Source organism: Elephantulus edwardii, unplaced genomic scaffold (genome assembly GCF_000299155.1).
Source record: "Elephantulus edwardii isolate Elephantulus edwardi_28Jun2011 unplaced genomic scaffold, EleEdw1.0 scaffold00152, whole genome shotgun sequence".
NCBI classification, from domain to species: Eukaryota; Metazoa; Chordata; class Mammalia; order Macroscelidea; family Macroscelididae; genus Elephantulus; species Elephantulus edwardii.
The window spans coordinates 5,664,640-5,674,289 of record NW_006399902.1 but is presented as its reverse complement, the minus strand read 5'-3'; the positions used below and the strand labels follow the sequence as shown (position 1 = coordinate 5,674,289).

General features: G+C 37.6%; 1 protein-coding gene across 1 annotated transcript in view; it reads right to left on the bottom strand.

Moving 5' to 3' along the window:
* The window catches only part of HDAC1 (histone deacetylase 1), a 53,880-nt gene that overhangs the window by 14,985 nt on the left and 29,245 nt on the right, over window positions 1-9,650 (bottom strand). Inside the window, exon 3 of the mRNA XM_006894963.1 lies at window positions 1,426-1,543. Within this exon, the coding sequence (XP_006895025.1) occupies window positions 1,426-1,543 (118 nt within the window). The remainder of the gene's footprint in view (window positions 1-1,425; window positions 1,544-9,650) is intronic.

Below are 9,650 nucleotides of genomic sequence, written 5' to 3'. Positions count from 1 at the left end.
AGCCTCAATCTATATTGTAGGCTGCAGTCCTTGACACGTGTGTTAACTGTGGATCCAAGCAAGATGAAGCTGCTGACAGTTTCAATCTCCTCCCCGTCCATCATGATGCATCGGTCCAGTGGTAAGAATCTTTGTTTTCCTGACACTGATATGCAAGCCATACCGGAGGCTGCATTCCTTGATCTTCTGCAACTAGTGCTTCAAGCCCTCCTCACTTTCAGCAAGCAAGACTGTGTCATCTGCGTAATGCAGGTTATTGATGATTCTCCCTCCAATCCTGATGCTTCTCAGATAATTTGCTCAGCACAGAATAGGTATGGAGAGAATACAACCCAGGCACATCCCTTTCCAATTCCAAACCATGCAGTGCTTCCCTGTTCCATTTGCACAACAGCCTCCTGGTCCAGGTACAGGTTTGGCATGAGCACAGTCAAGTGTTCTTGGATTCCCACTCTCCTCAATGTCAGTCACAACTTGTCATGATCCACACAGTCAAAAGCCATTGCACAATCAATAAAGCAATACAGACATTCTTCCGGTATTCCTTACTTTTAGCCAGGATCCATTTGACATCAGCAATGATATTCCTGGTGTCATGCCTCTTTTAAATCGTGCTTGAACTTCTTGCAATTTCCTATCTATGTACTGTTACAGCCATTATTGAACAATTTTCAGCAGTGTTTGGCTTGCATATAATATTAATGATATTGTTCAATTATTTCCATTTTCAGTTGGATCACCTTTCTTGGGAATGGGAACAAATACGGACCTCTTCCAATCCATTGGCCAGACAGCTGTCCTCCAAATTTCATGGCATAGACTGGTGAGTGCTTCCAAGGCTGAATCTGCTCACTGAAACAAGTCAATTGGTATCCTATCAATTCCTGGAGCTTTATTATTATTTTTTTTTGTTAATGCCTTCAATGCAGTTTCTACGTCCTCCTTCATTACCATTGGATCCTGTTCATATGGCACTTCTTGAAATTTCTCAGTGTCAGTCAATTATTTCTGGTACAGTGACTCTGTATATTCCACTTTCTTCTTTTTTTATGAAACATATTTATTTTTCGTCAACCTTAATTCCACTTTTTTTTAAAGTCAAGGTTGGTGCTCCCTAAATGATTTCCTGCTGCAAGGAATTTGAGCACATCCTCCTCCTTCATCTCCAGGACATCAAGGTCTCTGGATATTGTGGAAGTTTCCCCTTTAAGTTACGACATGAATCCAGGTAACACTGTATGAACCCTTGTGTAAGTAGCGTGGAAAGAACCCTCCATCTTTTTTTTTAATTCTTTCTGGGTCATTGCAAGTAAAGGAAAGAAATTATCAGGTAAAAAGAAAGTATAAGGGAAGGAAAGGGTAATTTTGCCTAATATCAGATATACGAAAGAAAACAAGAAGAGGGAGGTAACAGAATGGACTTACATCTCTGCATCTGCTTGCTATACTCGGACATGTTTTCTGGGCGGATGGAACGCAAGAATTTAATGTAGTCATCACTGTGGTACTTGGTCATCTCCTCAGCATTGGCTTTATGAGGGCGCTAGAAAGCAGAGGAGAGAAAAGGCATGTTATTCTTAACTACTGCCAGTCTTCACTAAGTCTATTGTGAACACTTACATCCTATCCAGCACTGACCTAAGTCTTGTAAATGATAGCAATAACTAATTAGATCTATCCCTCAAAGAATTTATGATCGAGGAAAGGATGATTAGCAAACATATGCAGTATCAGAAGACCTAGACTTCAGCTCAAATTATGTTGACTGGGCAAGTCATTATATTCTAAGGTTCTTCTAGATAGAGGCATATTTGACATTGAAACTGTAAGATTAGAAGAACCATAACCGACACCTTAACCCATTATCTCTGACAAAAGAGCAGACATAAACTGGAAAAAAAAACAAAAATGGGAAAACAGAATTAATCAACTAGACAAGAAGTTGATACCTTGAAAGGACTAATACAAACAACAAGCCACTAGAAAATTTAACAAAGGAAAAGTAGAAGATGTTAATAACATAAATAAGGAATGAAATGGTTATGTCCCAACAAAATAAACGGAAGTAAAAAATATTACAGAATATTATGAAGAACTATATGACAACAAATTTTAAATCCTAGAGGAAACGGACACATTTTTTAGAAATTTAGAAATTCACTGTATATCTAAACTAACAGAACCAGAAGTAGAATATTTTAACAGACTAAGAAGGCGATTCTACCAAGCCAAAGGTGGGTGAGTTTTAATCTGCCGCCCTTGGGCCTGTCTTTCATTGTTTTTGTTCAGACATTCCTCTAGGTCGTATAGCCCTGGTGTACAAGTTGCTGTACAGCGGTAAATTGTGGTTGCTGTGAGGCTGAACACTGTGACACTGATGTGTCAAATGCATTAATGGCCAGTTACCCAATGCAGACAGAGAGTGGGGTGGAGCTCCCTGATTAAAACAAGGTTGGAATGAGGAGTGACATCCACTTCCATAAGAGCTTGCCTCCAGAAACCCTATGAACCTGGAGAGAGGATGAGAGAAACCCAAGCATTAAGGACTCTCTTTATAGGGTTGCTATGAGTTGCCTGCGACTCGATGGCACTTAACAACAACAACAAAAACAAAAGAAAGGATATTAAACAGTTTAAAAAAAGAAAACCACTCACAAGCAAAAAAAAGCTCTGGCCTAGGAAACTTCATTCATAAATTCTACCAAATATGAACTAATTCTATAGAAACTAAACAGAAAAATTCTATATAAACTATATTTAGAAACTATTCTATGCAGAAAAAGTTGTAACATTCCTAAACTCATTCTATGAACCAAACATAACTCTGATACCAAGGTCAAGGAAAACTATCATTCAAAAATAAAATTATAGACAATTATCCCTCACAAATATGTTGCTTGTTTTTATGTGGTCAAGTCACGACTCATCCCTGAACTCTGTTTTATTGTGAGTCAACTTCATTTTCTCTGACACACCTAACCCCATGACTCCAGTCACTAAGTCAATCTACCTCAATGAGAGTCTTCTTCTCTTGTGCTGTCCCTCCACCTTTCCAAGCATGATGTCCCTCTCCAATCACTGGTCCCCCCCCCCTTGCAACATGCCCAGAATATTTCAGACAGAACTTCAGAATCCTTGCCTCCAAGGAGCAGCCTGGTTTCATCTTCTCCAGGACAAATCTATTTGTTTTCTTAGCAGTCCATGGTATATTCAATATTCTTCTCCAGCACCACAAATCAATTCCTCTTCTATCATACTTAGTCACTGACTAGCTTTCTGATGCATAGCAAGTAACTGCAAATATCATGGCCTGGATCAAGTGCACCTTAGTCTTCAGGTTGACATTGTTCTTCTTCAGTACTCTGGAGAGGTCCCTGACAGCAGATTTTCATAATGCAATTTGTCTTTAGATTTCTTGGCTTCTGGTACTAAGAGTGCTGACTGTGGAGCCAAGCAAATTGAGACTGTTAACAATCTCAATCTCTTCACCATCTGTCATGATGCTGCCAATCAGCCCAGTATTGAAACTCTTTGTATCCCTTGTGATACACAGAGATGCAAAAATTCTCAACAATATTTGAGTCAACAAACTCTAACATAATAAAAAAATTATATATCAAAATCATGTGGGATTCATACTAGGTATGCCAGGAAGGTTCAGTATTAGAAAATATTATATCAATATAATCCATCATATCAGTAAAACAAAGGAAAAGAACCATATCAGGTGATGGAGAGACGGCACTGAACAAAATTCAACACTTTCCTGAAAAACTCTCTTGTGGAGTCAGAACTGCCTCACAGCTGAGCCGCCAGCAGGGTTCTGGAGGCTGTTGTTTATTTCTCTCCTGTGGAGCCAGGTGAATTTAAATCCCACCTTTGGGTTAGTAGCTCAACTCCCTATGTCCACTACCACCAAAGAGAGTTCATGATTAAAAAAACCCCGACACATCAAAACCACTAAAAGAAATTAAATAAGAGGGAAAATCCTCAATATAATCTGAAGCATATATACAAAACCATAATACTCTCAATGGAAAGTGAAGGCATTTTCCTTGAAAATAGGAACCAGAAAAGGATGCCATTTATCACTTCTATTTAATATCATATTGGAAGTCCTAGCTAAGGGAATAAGGGAAGAAAAGGAAATGAAAGTCATTTATATTGGCAGAAGCAGAGAGTTTATACAAATTGTCAATAACAATCTGTATGTGCATATAATATGATACTGTTATATAGACAATCCCAAAGATTTATTAAGAAAACTATGAAATTGAATTAAACAATTCAGTAAGGTACAAGATCCGCTATAGAAATAAGAGTACTCTGAAAAGGAAATAAAGAAAATAACATTTACAATAGTCACCTAAAAGATGAAATATTTAGGGACAAATCCAACCAGAGATACTAAACACCTATTCAAAGAAAACTACAACACTTCTACAGAAAATCCAAAGAAACTTACATAAGTGAAAGAATACAACAAGCTCAGCCAGCCCTCTGATCCAGAGCACCCTCCCGCTCGCACCACGGAGCTCCTACTATTGGCTCCTGATTTTAGCAGTGGTTCTGCTGATGACTTTGGAAGCCACAAGCCCTGAAGGCAAAAAGACAAGTCCCAAATAATTGCACCCTGCATCACCAATTTAGGTTTCTGAACATCATAAAGTACAAGGAGAGAAAAAGCTAATCTTTGAAAATACAAGCAACTTAGCAGGGAAATGTTTCCAGAAGAATTTGGAAATCAGCAAGACAATCTTGCAGACTCTATGGCCCATCTATTTTGAATGAAGCAATGAGCCCATTTATGAAAGAAATGCACATTGAAAGACAATGTGTTTCCTATGTGAAAAACAAAAGGGCCCCACACTGAGAAGGAATGAAGCACTCTACATCTGAAGGTAAAGTGGAAAACCCAACCCTTAAAGAGTCATGGAGATCCACATATGGAGTCAGAACTGGCCTACCGCAAGAATCCAGATAGTCAGATGACCATTTGATCTAAGCTAAAGCCCCTACTCTCCCTCTCAGGCCATCATGGGATTGCTGAGCTCTGAGGTGATTACTTCACCATGATGGCCCTGTTCTTCATACAGCAATAAAAGCATCATGAGGATTAAAAAAAAAGAAAAAAGAATATACCATGCTCACAGATTAGAAGACACTGGCAAAATGGAAGACTATCAAAAGATATCTATAGATACAGTGCATTATTTTCCAGTCCCTGTTATCATTCTTCAAAGAAATGAAAAATTGACAACTTTATATTATAGGAAAGAGAAAGAGGCCCCAGAAAAGCAAAACACTACTAAAGAAGAAAAGCAAAATAGGGAGTTCTCATACTTCCTGATCTTTAAATCTACTACTTAGACACGGTAATGAAACTGCTTGGTACTGGTATAGCAACAGGTAGGTAGAACAATGCAAAATAGAAAACTCAGAAATAAATACATTCAATATGAACCATGCTCAGCCAGCCCTCTGATCCAGAGTACCTTCCCCCTCATACCATGAAGCTTCTACTAAATAATCTATGACAAAGAGATGAAATCCATTAAGTCTGGAAAAGACAACACTTTTTTAACAGTGCTGGCAAAACTAATTGTCTATCTGCAGACAAATGAGGTGAAGGAGGAGATCTATACAGCTCATACTATATATAAAAACTTACTCAAGATGGATCAAAGACCTTGGCATAAGATGTAAAACTAAGAAGATCATCAAAGGAAAAACTGGGGCACACACAGGAGGCCCAAGCTATGGCTTAAATGGTTTATTCAAATATAACCGATGTACAATCAAGAGAGGATATATTAAATATTTGACCCTTCCTAAAAATTAAATCTCTATATGCATCAGAAAGCCTTCTCTAAAACAGTAAAAAGAGAACCTATATCTGGTGGAGAGTATCTGGTAATGACACATCTAACATGGGGTTCACCTCTATAATTTATAGAAAACTCCCAACACCTCAACAAGAAAAAGTCAAACAACCCGATTACAAAATGGGCAGAGGAAATAAATAGACACAACCAAAGACAACACTCAGTCAACAAAAATAGGAAAAAATGCTCAAAATCATTAGTTATTATTGTTGGTATTAGGTGCCAGAGTCAAGAATGAGTCATGATGATCCTATGAAAGAGATTTGAACCTATCCTATGCCATCCTCATCATCTATGCTGACCCACTGGATTCCACTGCTGCAGTCACTGTCTCAGTCCAGCTCGTTGAGGGTCTTCCTTTTTCTCCGACTCTCAATCTTTCCAAGAATGATGTCCCTTTCCACAGTATAGCCTTTCCTGACAACATGCCCAAAGTATGAGAGGCAAAACTTCTCCATCTTTGCTTCCAAACAGCACTCTGATTGCACTTTTTCCATTAAAAAGATGCATATCAAAACAACAAAATATTATTTTACCTTGGCAACATTTCATTAAAACAGCAAACAATTGCTGTTGTGATATGGAAATATTAAAATCCTCATACACTGTTGGTGGAGATGTAAATTGTGCATTCACTGTGGAAAGTGCTTCCTTAGAAAACTGGTAATTGAAATGCCATTTGATTTAGCAGTCCCACTATTAGGCATACATCCAAACTGTATCTATATCCGCATGTTTGCGGCAGCATTTACAAAAGCAAAAGAGTTCAAGTCAAATGTCCATCAACTCTGATACATTCATCCTATGGACTATTATACAACACTAAAGAACAATAAGACAGAGAGTGCTATTGGCTTAGTAGTAAGAAAGCACACTGTCAATGCAAAGACACTCAAATCCACTAGTTGCTCCAAGGGAGAAAAATAAGCAATCACCTCCTGAAAACCTGCTGGCATGTCAATGATGAGTCCGTTTCAACTCAATGGTATATAACAACAAAGAACAATAAAGAATTTTGGAAATACTGCATAAAATGGAAAAATCAAGAGGAAATTATACTGAGTGACATGAATCAGTCACAAATGGGTAATTTTGTTTCGGCTCACTATTACAAAAATATAATGAAAGGTTTACATACAGAATCATTCTAGGATGGTTACCAGGGATGGGAAAGAGAAGAAGGAGAAGTAAAACTTAACAGGTAACTGACAGTTATTAACGTGGGTGAAGCTAAAGGCAATCTACAATATAGATTAGCACAAATATTGGAAATAAATTACAATAATTAATCATAATTAATGATAAAAATGTATATGAATGATTGAAAAACCAATATAATTTGTAAATTTGTACTCAAATCACACATATATACATAAAAAGAACTAACATGCCTAGAACCAACATAGGGGTAACGCTTTGGGGATTGTTTCTGACAATGTATTACACCAAAAGAGCAAAAATAAAAACAAAAGATAAAACAGATAACGGAATCTCATAAAAATTAAATGCTTCTGCCAGAAAAAAAATTAAAATTTTGGTGTGTCAAAACTTTATGAACAAAATGAAGAGATAACCTATAGATTAAATTCTGAGAAACCATACTGGATAAGGATTTAACATCCAGAATATATAAACACTTCTAAAATTTAGTAATTATAAAACAAATTTTTTTTTAAAAAAAGGTAAAGACATTTCTCCAAAGAAGATATGTAACTGTTCAAAAAGCATATGATGACATGCTTAACACTATTAGTTACTGACCAGTTACCATCAAGTTGACTGATGGCAACCCCACATGTTACACAGTGAAACTATTCTCCACAAGCTTTTCAAATATTTTTACCTGCTGAAAGCAGATCACTGGCCCCTCATAAGGTGTCTCTGCTTCAGTTCAAACTGCAAAAATTTCAGCTATTTGTTGTTATGTGCTACTCTGCAGAAAATTACTTACTTATTAGCTGACCCTCCAGTGGGTTTTCAGAGGCTAGAAATCATACCGGAGAATGTCCATTTTTATCCCACAGAGTGGCTTCAAACCACTTAACATTTGGGTTGGCAGCTCCCTTTCAGCTACAAGTCTAGTGCAAATTTGTTTACCAGACCCAGAAGTCACTGATGCTGTTTGTTGTTACGTACTAAAGAGTCTTTTCCATTTCATAGTGACACTATGGACAATCCTGCTGCATCCTCCCAATCACTGTTGTCCAATGTAGAAGCCACTGTAACAATCCACCTTGTTAACAATGTCTTTCTCTTTTTTATTGACCCTCTACTTTTACCAAACATGAATGGTCCTGTTTCTTACAAGTTTCTTTTTTTTTAATTTTATTTTATTTTATTATTTTTGTGTGTGTGCGTGTACCATCAAATCAGATCTGACTGGTACAGGAGGAGATTGCCCCTCCTTCCCCAGCAGAGCATCTGGTGGATTCGAACCGTGCACCTCTGGGATTGTAGTTGCAGCTTCTTTCCACTAGGCCACCAGAGCTCCCCCATGGTCCTGTTTCTTAACACATCCAATGAATGTAAGCCAAACTCTCACTGTTGGAATTTTTAAGAAACTTTCTGGCTAGATCTCTTCCAGCATAAATCTGTTTGTCTTTTGTCAGTCCAGGCTACATTCAATATTCTTTGTAAGCTCCACAATTCAAAGGCATCAATTATTTTTTTATCTTTTTTATGCACATACAACTTTGTAGGGTATTGAACATTATTACAAATACTATGGCTTGAGTTATGTATACCTTCGTCTTCAAAGTCATATTCTTTTTTTTTTTTTCATGCTTCTCTGAGTATTTATTTAGAATCATAAGGAAGGTAAACAAAGTAAAATCATAAGAAATACAAAACAAAACCAAAGGATAATGGTGAAGTCTTTTACAGATAAGGCCAAGTTCCTCTTTATGCTAATCTCAGAAGGGAGGGATTCAGTTGATACAAACTAAGAACAGTGTTGACTCTTAGGGAAACCTTAGTGCCACGAGGTGACCTTCAGCTTGTATTAAGCACCCCTCATTTCCTGATATAAGTATTTGGTCTACTATTAGTAAATTTTACATAGGGTTTTCAGAGGCCTGCCATTTCAGAAGTGGATGGCCAATCCTTCTTCCTAGTCTGTCTTAATCTGAATGTTTAGATTTAGAGGAGTATCTGACAGACAGCAATTTGTGGAATAGTGAAAGATAAATCCCTCATTTTGGAGTTGACCATTTTTTTTTTTTGCCAGTTCTGATTAATCTTCTTTGTCAGTGTATCCTTTGCCATTCCCTATCACTCCTCCCTGAGTCATATTCTTGTAGTTTAAAAGAGATCCTTTGCAGCAGATCTGCTGAGAACACATTTCCTGACTGCTGCTTCCATGGGCATTAGTTGTAAATAACTTAAAAAGGAATCTTTCACTATTAAATGTTTCTGCTGTTGTTGTATTTTGGAGGAACATTCTTCTACTTTGTACTTCAATCTTTGTCAATTTGCTGTACTGAGGTAATCTGGGTTTGCTGTGATGCTGAACCTTGTGCCACTGGGGTGTCAAATGCCATAATGGTTTCACAATGAGGACAGTGGTGGAGCTCCCAGTTGCAGAACAGGTTTGAAAGCAGGAGTGGCATCCACTTCCTAAAACCACATGCCTATGAAAACTCTATGAACTTGGAGAAATGACAATAGTTATGTTGTTGTTGTTATGTGCCGTCGAGTCGTTTCCGACTCATAGCGACCCTATGTACAACAGCCCTAAACCCTGCTCTATCCTGCGCCAACCGCACC